This window comes from Mytilus galloprovincialis, chromosome 14, assembly GCF_965363235.1.
Source record: "Mytilus galloprovincialis chromosome 14, xbMytGall1.hap1.1, whole genome shotgun sequence".
Lineage (NCBI taxonomy): Eukaryota > Metazoa > Mollusca > Bivalvia > Mytilida > Mytilidae > Mytilus > Mytilus galloprovincialis.
The window spans coordinates 15,492,380-15,514,341 of record NC_134851.1 but is presented as its reverse complement, the minus strand read 5'-3'; the positions used below and the strand labels follow the sequence as shown (position 1 = coordinate 15,514,341).

The window sequence follows — 21,962 nt, the reverse complement described above, 5'->3', positions numbered from 1 at the left end:
TATGACTTGTAAAATACTAATTTTAAAAAGTATTTCTTTAGTTGAGCAAAATAAACATACATGTGTTTACTGTCCCTTTACAAAAAAAAATCACATGAAGAATTTTACTTTTTGACTTATTTTGAACTTGAAGTGTTTTAGGGAGATATTGAGACTTAATTTGTCCTTAATGGGATATAGTGATAAAAATGTATCGTAGGGGGTTAAAAATTGGGACAACGTCCATAAACATGGCCGGAAATTTTTTTACAACTTTTTATTTCAGAAATTTGATGGGAAAAGAAACCAATTTTACAGTTAACCTCCATGGATTATTAGTATCAACTATATGGTGGCAGTGTGTTTTTTACTTTTGTAATACAGAATGGAAGAAGGAGCTAAAATTTTATCAGAAGATCTAATTTCGATGGGTTACATTTCATGGTGAAAGAGGTACTATTTAGAGCCAATTTAGGCCTTGACTAAAATCAAATATAATGTAAACTTTTTCTGTGTGATGCATTTTCACATCAATGATTATCAAATACTTATTTCAGGGGTATTATTAGTGAAAAAGCTCACAATACAACTTGTTTTTAGTGATGTCTATATGTCTAGAGCTGAACAAATCTTTTCTTTCGAATCCTCGATGTTATAAAAGAAGAAATCTTCCTGTTATTAGGTAAACCTTGAATACAAATGAAATTTAAAGTATAAAATCAGATACATGCTTTAATATTACATTTTATAGATTTCATACAAACTTAACCAAAGTTTTTCTTTCACACTCGTCAAAAGCGTTTTTTATCAATATATCTGCGCCTTTGTTTCTATAAATGGAATCATCCAAGTATTGATAAATTGATCATTGATAGGGTCACCTCCATTCTAATATAAGGGTCACTGACGTTGAATGAAGACAGACAAAGGTGTAGATAGGTACCAGTCTGGGTGAATTTTTGGGAGGTGACAAATTTTATTTAATAATTTAAAAAATATAAAAACAAAAAGAACAAAAATAGTAATATTAAGGATATTTTAAATTAGAAATATTAAATAATTATTTTCTCAGTATTTGCAGATTTTATGGCAGTTATATTAGAATTTACTATCAATTTTCAATCATCAATTTAAACTCTAAGCAAATAAATCAGGAGAAAACAAACAAGAAATAAGGGTGTATAATTTATGTACCTAAATCCTTGTTACGTAATCAGCAAATACATTTAAGATACAGTCATTTAAAATCTGAACCCACTTAATACTTTTACAATGACATTAATATGAAAAAGATACAGATTTCCAATAGTATTTTTTGTATTTATCTATAGTAGTACCCTTGATCCAAATTGCAACCACAGCATTTTTTTCTTTTTTTGGATAAGATGATGGTTTGCATTTCAAACTTTTAGTCCATAAAAAAGAAGATATTTTGGATACCTTCAGTGACCTGGGCTAGTACCCTATTTAGTATACCCTCACAACCCTTTGCAAGGGCCCCATTTTTCAGACCTTTTCAGTAATGATTGAAAGATTAAATTTTGACTTTCTGTTGATAGGATTAAATCTTTATTCCTCCCTAATTCGTTCATTGCATTCAGACAATTGTGCATTTCACATACAGGATTTAAAAAGCGGACCTAATTCCATGTGCAGCTTTAGGCCTGGCTGCAATTATAATACCCCAGATTTAAAAGTTATAAAGATTTAAAGAATGAGTCTCGAGACTTTAAAGTTACAAATCTGCACCAAGTTGACGAAGTGGGATTTTAATACCATATCAGCAGAGTTGAAACATTTAAATAATACTTTAAAAAATAACAAATCAGTACGAAGTTGTCAGACTGGGGGTTTGAAGGCTATCAAATAATTTAGCCATTGGAAGATTTAGATACCAGCTTTACGTAATAAATCTGATAAAGTTTGGACTCTTGTTATATCTAGGTGAAATTTGAATTTCGTTCATTTAAATTTGAGAAAAGTTGAATGAAAGAAAAGAGGATTTAACCGTTTTTAGTGAATGGATTTGAACTTTCATTGATTCGATGGGAATATGAATGAGTAGACCGATCGTGTATTAAATCACCCCAGGCCGTCAGAACTGTTAGTATAACATTATTATATAGGTAACTAATAGAAGAGTGTCGAACAGGTGAAAATGTTTGTAAATAGAAAAATTTATAATGTCAGGGGATTTATTGTCTTTCAGATGTGGAATTAAAACTTTGTGGAATTATGGATAAAGGAATTGTATAATTCAAAATGAAAAAAGTGGAAAATCGTAGACAGGAGAAAGTTTTCGTGCCGGCTGCTACAAGTGATATCAAGGTAAGGCTAATCAGCAGATTTATATTGTATATATAGCTAGGCTCTCTCATAGTACTGCTCTTTAACTTTTAAAAGTTTCAGAATTTTTATTGGTTTTTAAATTTTTTTCTCAATAAGTACATTTGTAATTTTAAAGTATGATTAATTTATTTAAAATTTTATCAGCAAAAATTTGTAATTTTAGTAAAGTTCAAATGATACATGAATGATTTAATCAGCTGATATAGGTGGCAACATGAGGTTGCAAAATTTTACTGTAATTATTGATCAACTTTTTATCTTACTCAACATAAATATTAATCTACATGTAGCAAGTTTGCAGGTTGAAATTTTTTTTGTTTTGTTTCTCATTGTTTTACAAATATCACAAATGAAATTTGGTAAATGTAACTAAATTTTGCAAAAACAGAATTTAAGTATTGAAGAAAAATTATGTTATTAAACCTTACTTATATTGAAGGTTATTTGAGAAAAAATAAAATAACATATATGTGATCAGTAAGGTAACTGACCGTTTTTCACATCTGTTTCAATCAAATGTTATACAAGTTATTTGAGCAATGTTTCAGTGACATTATTGAATACCTCCGTGACATGGTTTTTATCAACTGCTCTTTTCACATAAATCCTAGGATAAAAATTGATTGTTATTGTACTGAAAAAAATATCTCTATCAATTATCATTTTTTCTTAAGATTGTTAGTGTTAAACAAATACCCGAATCTCCCATAAATTATTTTTTTTGACGATTTTGCAATTTGTACAAAATTGTGCACGATATTGAAATATAGGTGACTTATTGATCCCCATTCATAAGTTGAGTTATTGATTTACTTTGGCCCATATTTTCATGTTGTTATGTAAGTCAATACAAAAAAACTTGTGATAAATTGTTATAAAAGTTGAATGAATAACCAGATTGATTATTCACAAATTTAGAAAGCTGTCATTAAATTTGATAAAATATTTTATTAGAGAGTTACGTCTTTAATAACCAACCTACTAATAGTCCCTATACTATAAGTGGGCCAGTTTATGGTTTAATTTATATAATTGGTCCTTATTATATTTAACTTGTAGGGTATGACTTATAAATGAGTTAGCTTGTAGATCTTTTAATTTATCGTCTCTAATATAAAACCAACCTGCTTTTAGTCCCTAGACTATATAAGTGGGCCAGGTTATAGTCCTATTAATATATAATAGGGCCAGCTCCTATTCTCTATAATATATAAATGGGTTAGCTTCTTGATCCTTGGATTTATAGTCTTTAATATAAAATCCAACCTGCTTAAAGTCCCAATACTATAGAAGTGGACCAGATAATAGTCTCATTAATATATAGTGGACCAGCTGGTAGTTTCTAAAATATATCAATGGGCTTGCTTATAGACCTTTGAATTGATCGTTGTTATTGTCAGCACTGTAATACAATTTGTAATAGGTAATATGGAGCTACACCATAGACATCAGGTTACCATGAGCATTAAATGTACATTAATATGTCTACAACTCAAAATCTCTGATACTTTATTCTTTATTAATTTGTTCCCAAAAAGATCTGTAGTAAAATTTATCAAATTTGTATAGGTCTAAGTTCTAGGGACTCAATTATCTGTGTAACTACTAAGATAATGGGACCTTAGTCGAAACAACAGAAACAGTGAAAATTTCATTTTAGTGTGGCTGAGGACCTCTGCATATATATATATTACTTATCATTTACCATATATATATATTGTATTTTCTTGTCATGTAATTTGTTTAGATTTCCTTCAAGTTTTAGAGTTGTTTAGAAGAGAATTGATTTTAAAAATTTGTACGACTTTTTAATTTGAAATTTGAAATAAGTGAAGTGTACTTTATGTCGACTGGTATTAAACCTACTGCAGACATTATTTTGTTAAAAAGAAATTAAATATAGCGGGTAATTGAAAAGGTCAGGAAGTTCATTTAATATCAGATTTTATCCAAGGTCGTTGTGACAGTAGGCAAAATGTTATTGTAAACAAACTTGTGCGACTTTTTTTAGTTTTTGTTGGTTTAATTTAATTTTTGTTTTACCAGAAACTATTTCTTAGCCTTTATGATAGTCAGTATAGGGGTGAAGCTAATATAATGATTTTTTAACACTTGATAATTGTTTTGAGTTTTTGTCTGTTTAATTTAATTTTTATTTGACCAGAAACAATTTTTTAGCCTTTAAGAAAGTTAGTATAGCGGTAAAGCTAATATTGATGGTATTTTTACGCTTGAAAATTGATAATTTAATGGTCGACAGACATTGACTTGGGAGAATTATTTCTTGGTCATCTGAATATCCATATTCTTTGTGTAAACTCAGCACTTTTAAAATTGACTTAAAATAATAACGCAAATCTATCCGATTATGTCCGTAATAAAAATTTCTTCTTTTCAAAAGTGATGAACCGATGAAAGAATAATACTGATTATGTTTAAGTTTAAATGGTCATTCTGTACATTAAAAGATGATAAGATATTTGTGGTTTCCGTGACAGAGTTAAATCTGACGTATTGTGGTGTCGCTGGTTTGAACCTACGACCTCAATAAAGTGTCATGCTGATTTATTGGGTTTTAAATCCACCGCGATAAAAAGGACTCTGCTCTCAAATAGCTGTCACATACAACTATTAAAATCTTAATACCAATATTGAAGGATTTCTGGTTTTGCCTTTTGCCAGACCGACAGGTTCAGACTTTTCACCTATGTTAATATTAGAGGCCGTTTGAACTTATAACATGTATAATGAGATTATAGAAGAAAACGTAAAGTTTTTTTTTTAATTAGTTCCATTATTTTTTGTTAACTTTTTAAGTTAATATGATTGAGTATTAATAATTGGGTCATTTTCAGCATTTAGAACTTTGACTACATGTAAGTCTTTCCGTTTTTGATATGAGATATATCAGTACATTTTCTCCGTTTAAGAGCCACAGGTACGGGTAGGTCAAAAACACTTTTAAAACCAACATTCTCAATGAATGAGCCTGATCTGTCGCACATGGATCCATCTCTTGTCACTGCTCTTAAGTTTTGGAAAAAAATATAAAAAAAGGTAGAAAGACCATTTAGCTTTTTTTTTGGACCTATAGTTGTAAATGTCTGTGTTATTCGGTCTCTTGTGAAGAGTTGTCACATTGGCAATCATACCATATCGTCTTTTTTATAGTGATCAAATTTTCATTGTTGTAGGCCATACCATCATATATAATTGCTAAATATATCTATTTCATTTGAACTTTGTTGGGTAGTTGTTTTATTGGCCTACATACCACATCTCCTTACTCTTATAAAGATAAAAGCCTGATCAAATGCATTCTTTCAAAATAGTCTTGAATAAAATACAAATAATAAAATGGCTGGTTACACTCAACTGTGTAGCATTCATCTATTTGTTCTTTTTATCTTTGTTTATATTTTAAATAGTTCTCTCGTTTGATCTCTTGAAATAAATATTCATTTTGTCAGGAAATCCAAGTTTGGTATTTATATGTGAAATATTTTGATCATTAATGAAAGTTACAGTTGTGGTTCTTGTGTTGATTTTGAACAAACTATTTTATTTGCTGATAGTTTCTAATTTTCACAGTGTATTTACTGAAGGAAATGATTACACAATTCAACAAATTCTTTGAAGAAATCAATCAAACCTATTTTAAATGAGTTTCTTATATATTATTAAGCTTACTTGAAAAAGGGGGACATGTCTAAGCATTTGTTTGTAAAGACTAACGGGAAATATGTGATTTAAGAAGAACTTATAGTTTAATATGATTTTTACACTTTCAGTACTGATACTTTTTTTTCGTATGATTTCATCAGAGTACAAAATGAGATTTTCAGAAAATGAAACTTCCAGAAATTTGGTCTATTGGTGTATAGAATGTACTTAAAAAAGGTTTATATCAAATCTGACGAAAATTCAAATTATTGCCTTATCATTTTTTCGTTGCCTCAACTAGAGTATATCGATTGAATACTTTTTGCTGAGTCAGAATATGTATATATAGGCTTAACTACATGCAGTAGTACTTGAACTCTTGGCCAGTTTTTTTAATAGAATATCAATTGACAAAAATTAGTCTCTGTCGAAATGTTGGCGCCTACAAATTTATATGTCATTCTTAAAGAAATGGATTCTAATTGAACGTAATATTTGTTTTTATTTTGAGTGTATTTGCTAAAACACTTAAACATTATTAGTTAACTCTACAACTATGATGACCTGACACTCTATAAACGATATAAATATAATTGTTTGAATCAGAAGTACCGTTTAAAGTAAATCATCATTTGTCAGGATGGACTTTCTACTTTTATTTATTTTGGGTCATAAGTCAGATCAAACTGATAGTCACTGTATTGTCTGTAGATGAATACGTCCAATGTTGACAAAAGTTATCGTGGAAAATACTTTGTACTTTTGTAAGAGTGTAATTATTTAATGTTATTTCAGTGTAGTATCGCGGTTGAAAGTTAAAAAATAGGATTACGGACGCGAGCTTATATCAGCTTTATGTCATGTGATTGTAAATAAATAAACGGTACTATTGAAAATAGGGTCTATTCTGTTATAGTCATTCAGGAAAAATATTTAATTTTAACAAAAACTGAAGTAGAAATTGTATTTATTGAAGTAGTTATTTAAGAATTGTTAAGAAAGAAAAAAAAAGGCATTGTTGAAAAATCAAATGAAATTCAAATAATGGATTAATGGATGTGTGTTTTTTTTTTTCAATATTGAAAATCTGATCTTAAAATATGTTGGCCATTCATGAAGTTGTTTAATATTAACAAAAGTTATTGTAGAAATACAAATTACTGAATGAGTGCTTGATCCTTGCCTATGAATTGTGGCCATTAATGCAAATGTTTGATATTGTTGACCTTTATTTTTACTGTGGTAGCTCTTATTAAAAAGAAAAACCAATGAATTTGAAAATAGATGTCATAGCTTTAGCATATTTAATTGAAAAAGGATGGGAGTCATAGCTATATATAGTTGTTGACCATTACAGAAATTTATTATCAATTGCTTTTATTATTGCAAAAATTGCTATGAATAAGTTTTTCGCAATGATAAAATCTCTCATATTAGATTTTTATTGCATTATTTGTATATTAAATTTACTATTTTCTTATAAAGTTCAATAACTCACTCTTACATTTTTGCCCATTAATTGATAAATGTTTGTAAACATTAAAATTTTATTTACTTCTAACTTTTATGATTTGCCGTAAATTCTTCAACTTTTTTTTAATTTGACACAAATTATGTAATAAAAGTGAAAAAAATTATGTTTGCTGCTATTGATATACGAATATTTAATTCAATTTTAAATGTGCAAAAAAGCATAAAGTGTTATTTATCTGAGCATTTATGTTCTTGTAAAGTTCTGTTTTGTGCAAGTAAGCATTACATGACATAACTGCATGAATGTTGAATTTTTTAACGTCTAGTCCGAGTGAAAAGTATTCGTTTAATGATGTAATTCTGTTAGCTTTAATTGAAAAATACAATGTTAAATACATGTATAGATTACGTAACATTATGTATAGATTATATAACACTGTATTTAATAAGTCAGGGAATTTTTTTTAACAACGAACGGAAAAGTAAAGAAATTGTGTCAAAAACTGAGACAAGCTATCTTCATGTTCAGGAAGAGGGACAGCTTACGTCACTGGTGGAGAGTTGTCTCGTTGAAGTTGTCTCATTGAAGTTGTCTCGTTGAAGTTGTCTCATTGACAGTTATACCAGATATTCTTATTTTCTACAGTGATTTATTTGCTGTTTTTTGTCTCCATATTACAAATCTCAAAGCTTTTCAACTTTTCCAAGATATTTTGCAACTTTTGGCTTTCCCCCCACTCAATTCAGATATATGTTCAAAGACAGAAGAGATTTTTATCTTTGATATAGAGTATCAGACAATCTGTGCCAAAAACTTTCTTCATCTACTAGTCCATAAACTTATCCCTATATGACTATTTTAAATTTTGAAAATGTTATATATTCCAAATCAATATTTACTACTCTGGTGCATCAGACGTAATTATAGGTTATTTTGTAGTGCAGAATTGGTACCAGACTTACATCAAGGTTTGATAGTTCAAGTCCATTTAGAGGCTAGTCTTTATTGGAGAGCATGACCACTACCAGAAATAAGGCCACTTTTTTTAAAGTGCAAGTTGCACACATGCAGGTATAAAAAATATTTTTCTCAAAAATTATGGTTTGGCCGTAAGTTAAAAATCTTGATTTACATCTCGGTCTAATGAATGTTTTAAATTGAAAAAATATTTTAAATGGTCAAAATGTAAATTAAATTTTAACATCATGTGAAAGTTTGAGAGATGTAGAAAACATAAAATTAATGGAGCATCTCAATTCATATTACTTTAAAGCAATTTAATTGAAATTTAAATATTGAATTAAATAGGTACTAATAGAAAGGCAATACACAAAAACCATCATTTTATGGATCAGTAAATCTGAAAGTAATTTCGTCTTTATCTGATGAAATAAAATGTTCTTTATGATGGCTATAAGATAAATCGTAGACAGTCAAAAGAAATTTAAATAGATGAAATTTGTAAAATTAAAACTAGTTATTATTTATTCTGAAATCTTGAGAAGTAGATAAAGCTGCATGCCACATGCTGTGAAGTTCGTTTGATATATTGAAGACACTTGGAAATAGCTTTATTATGGATCTTTTTGATTTGGTAAATTTCTTTGTTACACTATATGTTGCACACTTCAAATTCTCTAAATTCTAAATAAAAAATAGCATCACTTAAGATAAAAATTAATGTAACTCATGTGGTTCACTTTAACTAAGGTCATGATATTATGTAAATAGAATAGAATAAAATATTTACTTGTTGCAATTGTGGTTCATTTAAAATAATATATTATATTGAAGTGTAATATTGAAAAAAAAGTAAGGCCACAAAATAATACAGGTGTTTCTGCTTCACCATACTTACCCTTATTCTAAGTGCCTTAACCCTACAACTTTTTATGTAGTTTTGGAACTAGCACTGTTACAGTAAGAATGATTTCTTAGTAGTAACCAGCTAAAAAAGTTTGTTTAATTAAATGATATTATAAAAAAGAAGATGTGGTATGATTGCCAATGAGACATTACTATCCACAAAAGACCAAAATGACACAGACATTAACAACTATAGGTCACCATACGGCCTTCAACAATGAGCAAAGCCCATACCGCATAGTCAGCTATAAAAGGCCCCGATAAGACAATGTAAAACAATTTAAACCAGAAAACTAACGGCCTTATTTATATAAAAAAATGAACGAAAAACAAATATGTAACACATAAACAAACGACAACCACTGAATTACAGGCTCCTGACTTGGGACAGGCACATACATAAATAATTTGGCGGGGTTAAACATGTTAGCGGGATCCCAACCCTCCTTCTAACCTGGGACAGTGGTATTATAACAGTACAACTTAAGAACGATATTGCATACCTACCTACCCCTTTTTGTTTCCACATGTTAGCAGAAACACATGTATTAATTGTTTTGCCTATTACATATCAAAGGAAAACCATGTTGAAATTTGTAAATGCAGTTTATCAATAGTGGAAGTGTGCTGTTAAAAAGTTTTCTTTGAAAATGATAAAGTTGTCGTAATTTCATCCCGTCAATGAAGGAATTACACTCGACAAATTTTGACAAAAGAGGAAGATAATATCGAGTGGATGATTAAATGATAACAATGTTGTTTCCGGTTTATCAATCCATCGGAAACGTTGATATAATCCGTACTTCAATACAGGTTATTGATAGACCAATGATCCTCTTTTGTTTGGCAGTTTGTAGTATGATAGTCTTTAATCCGTAATACAGACAAAGTTTTAACTTTGAAGACTTGTTTGGAAAGCAAATGACAAACCTTAGATGATGACAGGTTCCTATGGTTAAGGTTGAAGGTTTTCACATACTGTAAATTACGAAATTATTGCGATGTTTTTATTATTGCGAATAATGTGACCCAGGGTTATAGTCACCATACTTAAAACATGCATTTTGAAATTAATTATATGAATAAAACAGGACTTTTGTAATATCACAAAAATTTAAAATGGCTTTTTTTCTTTATATCGCCATAAGGAATGCATGCAATAATTTCTGAATTGACAGCAGTTTGAGGAAGTTTGGAAACTAAATGTAAAACCTGAATGTTACACTAGTTTGTGGGTCTCATTGGGGTCTAAGCATGATGCGGGATGGCAGATTTTTCGTAAGCATGACACGGGAAAGTCAAATTTTTGTGCCGTGAAAACGGGAATTAAGGTCTAGCGGGACACGGAAAATTACAAAAAAAGGAGAATTGCTTAGGTACATAGTATAAGCGGGATACGGGAATCTGACAAACAGTAAGCGGGATCCGGGACCAGAACCCCGCAATGAGACCCCCTAGTTTTGCAGAGATTCAGTTGTTGTGGTTTAAGAACATTTTTGAAAAGTAAATGAAAACCATAATCATGATAGTTTCCCAAGGTTAAGGCCATAGTTATTATATTTTTAGTTTTACGAAATTTTTTGTCAAAACCAATGGGTAGGAGGACGAAAAAAAAAAAAAAAAAAAAACTGCTGCTGCTGATTTTTTTTTTAATACCAAATGTCAATATCAAATTTTTTTTTTTTTATTTCACCAGGAGATTTTCTACTAGTGTAACAACTATTTTTTTTCTTGACAAGGTTTGAATTGAAAATCAATGTGCAACAACTTACTAAATCACCAAGAGCATAAATTTAGATTCTTTCATGCAGTTATGAACTAAAATTTACTTTTTTTTGCATGAAAAACACTGGGTCGGAGGAGAAAATAAAAATAAAAATCAACATTTTTAATTTTATTTTTTTTCCTATTTGGCAAAAATTAGGGTAGGAGGGTTCGTAAAACTAAAAATAAAAAAACTACGGCCTAATTTAGTTAAAGTTTTAATAATCATATAGTTTTGAGATTGTTTGGAAAGTATAATTTTCATGGCAGATTTCCCTCAGTTTAAATTTCTCACCAGCAATGAATAAACACGAAAGGAAAACTGATGAGCCAACACTAACTTACACTTTTGTCAGCTGGCAGCATCGAAGAGGCATCATGCCATCATCATGGTCAGTTTAAAAATTAGAATTCTTCAATTTTTCTAAGGGTTATTTGGTATACAAAAAACAACACAGCACAATAAACAAGTAAAAAGTGTTATGAATATTGTTATCACATGTCCAGATTGTAGATTAAGACCAGATTTAAAACCTGGTCAAATTACTTCTACAATAGTCCAGTTATACATATATAGGTCATTGGTTCATACATACATACATACAATGGACCTAACTGTTAAAAAGGTAGATTTAAAAAGAAAGGTAATCTTAGGAAATGCATCATATAGCTCAAAGTTAGGGTAGAAAAGATAATGGTAGAGCATTTGAAATACCTAAATAGACCTATATCTGTTTACAGATATTCCATAAAAAGACATCTAGGCATCCTTTTAGTTTTAATATATTAAGTAAAATGACCTCTTGACCAAAAATGATTACATAATTCAAAACAAACGTTAAATAGAAAAGGTGACAAATACACCATTGGATATTACCAGGTGAAAGAAAAATAGAAGTTAAGTAGGAGAGGTGACAAATACACTGTTGGGTATACAGGGTGGAAGGGATTATAAATTAATAGGCTAAGTACTATAAGTCATATTAAACTTTGTGTTGTAATTCCTCATAAGTAGCTTACGTTAGATTATCTATATATCTACTTAAGTTCTCCAGGTGGACAATCTGTTGAATACATGAGTAGACAAAGTTCATAAGGTGTATGGCCAGATCTGGATCAACTTTTGGTATGTTTAGCAGCTTTAAAAGTAGACATGATGTACTTTGTACAAGTACATACCGGTATATGGTAATCAAATGTAAATTTGACAGTACCCTAACAACATCAGTTTGCGAAAATAAATATTGATAGTGGTCACTAAATCATAAAGTTAAATTTGACTAGGGGGCGGGGTATGCAGATTAAATAAATATTTAGGGACCAGTTCTTTTTTAAAAGAACTCATCTAAACTAATTTTCTTGAATTGGAAAAGTTTGAGAATTTTATCTTATAAATTGTCCATTGTACAAAAAAGGGAATAAAATAATATAAAATAATTAAACATATGTTACTATCATAAAGAATTCTAAAAATGTATGAAAAAGGACATTAATGTGTAACAGCTTAGATACGAAGGTTCTAAAGTACAATTAAGTAAATATTTATATATGTATACATAATGTGTAATAAGAAAAAGTTGGCCAGTTCGTGAGAGTATTAACCCTGTCTATACTGGTTAAAAGACATAGGTTCAAATATTGATTGAATCGGAACTCTAGTTCATGTGTTTGATATGATAAAGATTTCATTTAACAAACTGCTATTAGAATAATTTTTTGGGGTGGAAATTATTTTTTGGAAACATTATTTCTTGAAGATTTTTTTTTAATAAAAAAAGGAATTTGCGTTTGAATATTTGTGATGCTCTCCAGGGTAGTTACATGTGACAGTAATAAAAATATTTCATTAAATTTTCTTATTGTCACTCCTTATGATAGTTTTTGGGTTTCGAATTATGTCTTTCAAAATATAGCTTACTGTTTGGTGTTAGCCTATAGGTTCTGTGTTGAAAATGTACCTTTACCTATAATGGTTTACTTTTATAAATTGTGAGAGTCTCATTGGCACTCATACCACATCTTCCTATATCTACATATACTTACTATGCTTGGGTTCAATAGTGAAGAACTAAGAAGCTATGTTACATTTTTATCATTTTTTCAACAACAGCAGTTAAATTTGTACTGGACGTTTTATAGTGTATATTGAGGTTCTCTATTATTAAATCCTTAAGGTGGTACCTAACACTACAGGGAGATAACTCTGTAAAGTCAGCTAAACGTTTTAATTACGTTGTGTTGTATAGGGAATATTAAGCTTCTAAATGATCAAAATTGGTGTTTGTCAAACTGCTATATAACCAGTGTATTTTTTCTGACAAAACGGTTGGTTCAAAATTTTCAAAATTTTTATATTTTTGTTAAAGGGTCAAAGTAAATACTTTGTCAAAATTTAAATAAAATTAAACGAGCCAAATTAATTTTAGTGAAAGTGTTAGGTACCACCTTAAGGGGTAATCTGAATATGTATTTTATTGTTACTTGTACCAACTGGTAGGATACTTATATTAAAAGTAAAATAAATATACCATCATTTGACAATATTACTAAATTTTATTTACATACGCTTAAATCTACCAAGATTACATGTAAACTAAATCCCATGTTATCTTGTCCTTACAATGTAATCATTTCACTCCAGCCCTCTACTCTCTCGATAAATATGTTAATATTTGATTTCGATAAAATTCTGTCATACAAATTTCATTTCAATATTCATTTATTGAAAATCAAACAGGTCATCTAGATAAAAGATAAATCGCTCAGACAGTCAATAAATCTATGTTAGATAATGTTTCTGACTTAAAGTATAAAACTACAGGTAAGAAATCACACCTGATGCTACAGGTATAGATCAAAGGGTTCAACGTCCTTTGATCTCATGTAAGAAATAGGTAAATATAACATGGGATGTATGAGGAGGAGAAGAGGGCAGGAAATGTTTACACCTAGCTACAAACCTACTGAGTGGGTCATAGTTGGGTGGGATATGTTTACACCAAGCTACACATCTACTGAGTGGGTCAAAGGTGGGTGGGATATGTTTACACCTAGCTACACACCTACTGAGTGGGTCATAGTTGGGCAAGATATGTTAACACCTAGCTACACACCTACCGAGTGGGTCATAGGTGGGTGAGATATGTTTACACCTAGCTACACACCTACTGAGAGGGTCATAGTTGGACAAGATATGTTTACACCTAGCTACACACCTACTGAGTGGGTCATTATAACTTTGTGTGGTCATAGTTAATTTGTTAATTAGTACAGTTAATGTCAATATAATTTAGGCCCTATGTGGTTGAGTGGTCATAAGTAATTTATTGGCTCTATCACTTTTTTGCCAACACTGAGGTTGTGAGTTTGAACCCCATATAAGGCATTTGATGCCAACATTCCAGCCAACTGTCACTATTTGTGGGGGATTTCCACCATGATAGATCCCAAACGAAAATTTTTAAATAGAAATTTTGTCTCATTTTTCAACAAAACAGTAACTTTTACAATGGCTATAGGCTTTAAAAAGTATGAAGAAGACAAAAAACAACAAAGAGATGCATTTGAAGGCCCCCTTGGTGTTTTTTTATGACTGTTAGTGCCATCTTCCATGCAAAACCCCCATGGGCATTTGAAAAAATTTCCAGGAATGCTCCAAACTTAATGGGCTATGATTGCCACTTCACCTGCCAAAGATTAGTTTTTATCCCAAGTCATATTATTTACTTCACCAATAATAGCTGGCTGCCACAATATTGCCAATAGTGCTGTGAATGGCTTTAACCACAAACAAACAATCAATCAATAAATCAGAAGTAGTCTAGATAAAAAACTTGAAATCCTTCAACTCCTAAACCTTTGACTGAGGATCAATTGATAAGGGCTTTTGAAATTTATATAAGATTTGTTAGACGCATGAAAGTATTGAGTAATGAGAGTACTGCAGGTTTTTATAAATGTACTAGGCATAAACTACATTAATGAAATTAAGAATGGAAATGGAAAATGTTTCAAAGAGACAATAACCCCACCAAAGAGCAGAAAACAGCCATAAAGGCCACCATTTGAATGGGTCTTCCATACAGCGAAAAAATTCCGCACCCAGAGGTGGGCTTCAGCTTACCCCTGAACAAAGACTACATTAGTTCACAAAAATGAATGCCCAGCTATGATAGCACAACACAAAAATGAATGCCCACACATGGTTGCACAAATCTCCAGATTATTGAGGGTCCTCCCACTGAATATTGATAATGTTTGATCATTAATATTGACAGTATAGATAAAAGAAATGTGTAAAGTGACAGCAATGAAATGTGTAAGATATTTAACACCCTAACGTCTGAAACATCTGTACTGAGTGGGTCACAGGGTCAATGATATGATGACAACACATTGATTTCCTTTTAATCTGTCATCATTCCTCAGTTACTGAAATCGACCTGTCTGTCCGAGAGACGAAATCTCTTTTTCTCTTTATGTTTAGTTTGATACAAGTAGAAAGAAACGGAAAGCTTGATTTCAACCCATGTCTTAATTACAATGCTTGTTAAATTCTTTTGCTTCGTGGATGACCTGGGTTTGTCCCGTCAAGGGCTTTTATGATTCCTCAAATGGTGCAAAGAAAAAGATGGCATAAGGTTTAAATCTTCAATCTAGATTTTGTCCTGTCATTATATTGAACATTCATAGCTTTGGATTGTTGTATGTTTTGGTAAGTTATACTTAGATGAAGAGTTGGAAACTTAAAAAATATCATCATCAGAATTTATGGCATTAGGAAAAGTAAGTTTTGTAACAGATTAAACTATAAGATATGACTGCATAGAAATACTGATCAAATTATTTAAGATATATCTATATTAGATGTTTGAATGGTTTTACACATGCCATTTTTGGGACCCTTTATAGCTTGCTGTTTGGTGTGAGGCTCTATGTTGAAGACCGTACTTTGTCATATAATGGTTTACTTTCACAAATTATGACTTGGATGGAAGGTTGTCTCTGATTGGCACTCATACCACATCTTCTTATGTGTAAAGATATATATCTTGAATGAGAAAAAAGAATAAAAATTCAAAAATCATGACAGCAGCTACAACAAATTGTTACAATGCATAGAAACACACATTTTGATATAACAGGTTATTTTATGGTTGTAGAATAAAAATTGCAATTATAGGAATTGAAATTTTGTAATTTTACAAATTTGTAAAAGCATGGATCATGCACACAATTTAATGTGAGAACTGTTTTTGTGCTTCACCCAAAAAGTGCTTCAGTCATGGCTTCTACACTTTTAAAATACCAAAAATTTTAAACTTATGATGGTCAATATTAAACGAACTATCGACTGGGCACTTGTTTAGACACAAATTTTCATGCTGTCTTATCTTGTTACCAACACGAATATTAAAATTTTATTATTTTATTTTCCATCTTGGTATAAAATTTGATCCATTTAATTAAAGATGTTAAAGCTAATATTACACAGGGTGATATTTGATAAGTTATCGACTGGTCATCTGAAAGACAAACAGATATTACATTTAATCTTGTCCAATATCTGTTAACGTGGGTTATTTATTACCTTCAAAAGGGAGATAATTCAATCACTATAATATTAATATTTAATGCAGATCACAATCTCTCAATTTTAATTATAAAAAACTTGTTATAAAATAATTATTAATGCTATATTTGCTTGTTAGTATTTAATAATTAATTAAAACTTATGTTTTGACCTACTAGTATATATTTGAGACAGTATGAGGTATGTTTTGATTTATTTGTAATGAATCTAAAAATCGACCTTTAGTTGATGTTTTACCTATGAAATGCATTGTGATAATACCTTATACATGTCGTTAATTCAAGTGTGTACCCTTTGCTGTCTTAATTTGATAATCTTGATTCAGATTAAAGATCCCATTATATTTAATCTGTCATTATGGAAAATAATTAATTGATATACATTAATATACATGTGCTAATAACTTGTTCTAGAACTTTTACTGAGAAAATAAAAAATTTAGGAAATTTTATCTTTTATTTAGTATGGAATTTCCTGTTTGGCAAACAATGTATGACGCCATCTGAGCATGTATGTTTCCAAACAAAATGTTTGATGAACTATTACACATTTTAAGTTAGGGGAAAGCTGAGACCCACCTCCAGGTGCAGGACTTTCTGGCTGTGTTGAAGATCCGTAACGTTGTCTGTTCTTTAGTTGGGTTGTTGTCTCTTTGACACATTCCCCATTTTCATTCTCATTTTTAATGCCTATATAATGAATTTCAATTGTTTTTACATGTAACTTAAATTATTAGGTCACCTTGACCAAGAAATAGCCAGGTACCAAATCAATGAATCCATTTTATGACCTCCTAAAATCTGGATATTAATTGACCAAATATTGGACAAGTTTTTACAGGACCTGCCTCAGTTTTGACACCTGAGTTCAGTCTGTATCCATTATAACCTAAGAACTCTGGATTAAACTTGTCATGTATAAATCACAGACAAACACTCCACTCTGTTTACAATTTGTATCACTTTAAATGGAATTATAAAGAGCTCTATGACACTTGGCAATAGTTTTGATAAATTGGATTTCTTATGGACACTGGTCAAGGAGGTCCTTATCATGTAGGCACTCTGTCCGCTAAAGTAACGTCGTAATTTTGCGATCTGCCGTCATACAATATTTTGTTTTGTATTGCCACTTGTTATCGTAATTGCAAATAGAATTACTGGGTTGAGTTAGAAATAAATTAGATGCAAAAGTAAATGAATATTTAAAGAATTTTTACATGGTTTTATATTTATTAATACACAATAAATGAAATTTGCGTCCTGTCAAACAAAACGGCAATTTTTAGACGACGTTACACTTTTCGTTTATTTTATCGGAATAGACTTTATTTTATTAAGCTGGCGCGCCATCTATAAACAACGGATATTTATAGCAGAAGACTCATTGTGATGGAAAAGTTTCAGAGATTGTACTGTCTGATGCTCCTATCGTTCGGTAGGTAAATACATTAGCCCTGTACGTTTAAAATGTAAAATGTTATCTTTCTCTTGAAAACGTACGTAAATAAATTGGAGCTTTTCAGAGAACATACTTGAGAACTTCGTTGAAATGATCCCAAATTTTTAGCTTGATCTGGCTTTCTAATGCACAGCGCGAACCAGGCAAACTATAGATGTTGATGCTTTTTACGGAATTAGTCTACAACGTCACGTTGTGCTTTGTAACGTTTCCTCATTTAACGATTTGTGTAATTCCGTGAAAATGAAAGGCATTTGTGTTGGCCAAAAAATGTAAACAATCATCGCAAAAAGTATGGCAGCCCGGCACCAAAGAAGCCGTGTATGTTTGATATGTATTACTTTGAATTGTTAAAAGTAATAAAGAAATATCTACGCCAAATTAAAACAGCATACTCTATGAGTCTATGTAATATCTGATTGAAACGGAGACGGCCGAGTTGTTTGTCAGACTATCTATTTAGGGTCTGTCTATTTATATCCCGAGAAACTATAGTCTATTTCTTATTTAACTTTCACTTTACGAGTCTTTATCGGGGATGTGTGTTATTTTTACGAGAATCACCAAAGAGTTGAGACAGTGAATGTTGAACTTCATACTACAACACACTACAGTTAAATATGCCAAATTCAATTTTTTACTATATAATCAGGGGCGGATCCAGCCATTTTAAAAAGGGGGGTTCCCAACCCAGAGTAAAAGGGGGGGGGGTTCCAACTATATGCTCCCATTCAAATGCATTGATCGTCAAACAAAGGTGGGTTCCAACACCTGGACCCCCCCCCCCCCTTTGGATGCGCCACTGATAATGCAGAAAGAACTACCAACAAAAGAAATATATAAAAAAATATTTTGAAGGCATTTTTTTTTTCTTCAAGAAAACATCATCAGACTCAGATTTAACACAGCTGTATTTGTTTAATAAATTCGTTTTCATGAAGTGTCCTCCTTTTTGATAAAATAAACAAGTATTTGTTTATCCTTATAGAAATTAGATGAATTGCTAAGATTAAAGAATATATTTTAAAAACATGTGCACTTTTAAAAAGAGACCAGAAAAACAACTAAATTAAAAAAAAGGCCAAATAAACAAAGATACTGCTACAAAAAAAAAATACTTCATTTAATGTGTAATGATACACTAATGATTTGTCAATAAGCCAGTAATTAATGGTCGTATGATTATTAGACATGAAAAGCAACCCAACAAATATATATAGCTCTTAACAAGTGAAAACAAAGGCCAAGTTTTAATATGTTATAACAAGAAAAAGTGGGCTTTTAGATTTTAAATTTTTTATTACATATGCTATCAATCTAATCTTGAGAAAAAATTATTATAATTTCTGTTTAGATTTAATACCAGCTGCTGTACAAAACCACAAGAATTAAGAAAATATGATGATGCTATTTGATTAAGTAATACTATTTGATTTATATAAATATTTTTGTCAATACATGTATCAAATATTTACTATATTAAAAGCAAGTCCCCAAGTGCAAAAAAACACAACATTTAAAGGTGTCAAATTTTTAATTATTCTGTCACATGTGTGATTTATGTCAATGGTTAATTGGTGTTTAATGCCACTTTCAGCATTATGTACCATTTCGTAGTAGTTGGTTTTTATTGGTTGAGTGAGAAAATAATGCTTGAAGAGAACCAAGATCCAAGATAGTAAAATTGACAGGCTAACTAAGTCAATTAAGATTATAGTCAAACTGAAAGACTTTGAAATTCACAACCTTTGTGCTGACAGGATAGTGATAGAGAAGTTATTTACTTAAGACCATTTGGCTACTGAAACCAATTGCAATGAAACAGTTGCACAACAATGTGTCATAGAAAAACATGCAGTCTTTATCCATAGCACAAGTTAAATAAAAAATTGCTGAGTTTCCGTTTTCTTAATTTAATTTGCCGCAAACAAATGTTATAAAACGAATAGGTATACAATGCCTATTACCACAAAAACCAGATCATGTTCAAAATTGGGTGGCGTCACTTTTACCATTCATGACTTATGTTCTTTTTTAAATGAATCAATTACTTAATCTGTTGCTTTAATTCTCTTCCTCTTGTTTGCTTCAACTAAATGTTATGAAATTTATACACAATGCTTATAATTACATAAGAGCCTTAATGAAATTAATCCTGCATCTCTATTTAGAAGTTGACTGCCTCTGGTGCATATTGTTACAGGCCGGGTATTTGCGGCCCAAAAACACATTCTCAATTTATTAAACCATGTTCATTTACAAGAAGAGCCTAGTATAGAAAAACCTCTGAAATCGCCTTCAATATATTTTTTTAAATCAACTTTAAATTAATTTGAACAATTGACTAAATTGAAGAAAGCGGGGGTGTTTTGTTTACAATGTATACTGATCCCCAATTTGAAAAAAAAAAACTATTCTCAATGCTCAGATTTTTTCTTTTTTTTTCCCCATTTCCATTACAATAGAGTAGTGGTATATAGAATAAAAATAAAAATAATCTGATTAATCGTGTCAAAAAACTAAATAAATTTGTTTGTGCTTTGCACGTACAATATTTTTGACTAAGAAAAAAAAACAAGAATTTATATGCCCCACTTACGATAGTAGAGAGGTATTATGTTTTCTGATCTGATCGTCCGTTTGATAGATCGTCTGTGTGTCCCTTTTCATGTTTAAGTTTTTGGTCAAGGTAGTTTTTGATGAAATTGTGGTCCAATCAATTTGAAAAATATAGTTCAAATGTTCCCTATACTATGACCTTTCTAATTGTAATGCCGTATTAGATGTTTGACCCCAATTTCACGGTCCACAGTCACTGAACATACATGTAGAAAATGATAGTGTGAGTGAGGTATCCATGTACTTATTGACACATTCTTGTTAGATTTGTATTGTTTAATTACTGGGTATTATATCATTTAACCCATCATTGATTTTTTTCTTCTATTTTTATATGGTTATTTTTGTGACCTGCATGTATATGAGAACACACACAATCATGCACATAAAAAAAACCTCATATACATTTTTGAAAGTCATTTGATATATATGAATTATTTCAATTTAGTATTTTTTTTTATTTTTGAAGTAGAATGGAGACTTATCCTTACCTAGTTGACCAGGCTCTACTGATATGATAGATATGCTGATGTCTAACTTAGAAATCTTGATTAGGTTGGGAAATGTATCAGGTAGGTGGTTATTCATACATATCATGAAACAAATATGTCATCGAGATATCATTGAAATTAGTCATACATGTATGCTGTTGAGACAGTAACCAAACAAACTGTTCATATAATCAAAATTAAAAACAATTTGATAGTAATATTTTTAAAAATTACTTTAAATGGCCTTAACAATTACTAAGTAGATGTATTCATGTATGTTGTAGAATTATACTGAAAGTATTTACTAGTTCATTTGACTGGCAAAAAAAATGATCAATATTTCAGGTTTTACAAAACAGACTAGACAAATTGCAAGATAGCAATTATGGAAGAGTCACTGTTAAAAAAACATAAAATCTATGAAAACAGCTAACAGCTACTCATAACATTTTTTTAATCCTTTTGATATTTGTTGTCTTGATTTTAAACTACCAGTAAGCTTTATATGTTTAAATATTGAAACTCCAACAGCACACACTAATTTCAACAATTTTATTTTTTGGTATTTTGTGTTTTTTCAGATCATGTAGATGTAGAAGTAGAAGAAACAGCAGTGAAAAAGAATGAGAGTCATCATTTTAATAAACATTTCACTTGAAATTGAAATAAATCTATTTTTTTCTTCATTATGTATTTCAAATAT

The 21,962-nt window shown here is 30.3% G+C and overlaps 1 protein-coding gene and 1 long non-coding RNA gene across 3 annotated transcripts in view; both read left to right on the top strand.

Annotated features, from left to right (window-relative positions):
* The first annotated feature begins 414 nt into the window (after window positions 1-414).
* The window catches only part of LOC143058785 (uncharacterized), a 163,793-nt gene continuing 142,245 nt past the window's right edge, over window positions 415-21,962 (top strand). Inside the window, exons 1-2 of one of the 2 annotated variants that reach the window (XM_076232228.1) lie at window positions 415-432; window positions 2,189-2,307. In XM_076232228.1, coding sequence (XP_076088343.1) covers window positions 2,242-2,307 — 66 coding nt within the window. In that variant the 5' untranslated portion in view covers window positions 415-432; window positions 2,189-2,241. Of the gene's footprint in view, window positions 433-1,555; window positions 2,083-2,188; window positions 2,308-21,962 lie in introns of those variants that run through there. The other variant, XM_076232227.1, reaches the window with a different exon arrangement.
* Window positions 17,768-21,945, top strand: LOC143058713 (uncharacterized). Its single transcript, XR_012973205.1, has 3 exons — window positions 17,768-18,125; window positions 21,238-21,340; window positions 21,841-21,945. It is a non-coding gene; the product is annotated as an uncharacterized LOC143058713 (long non-coding RNA).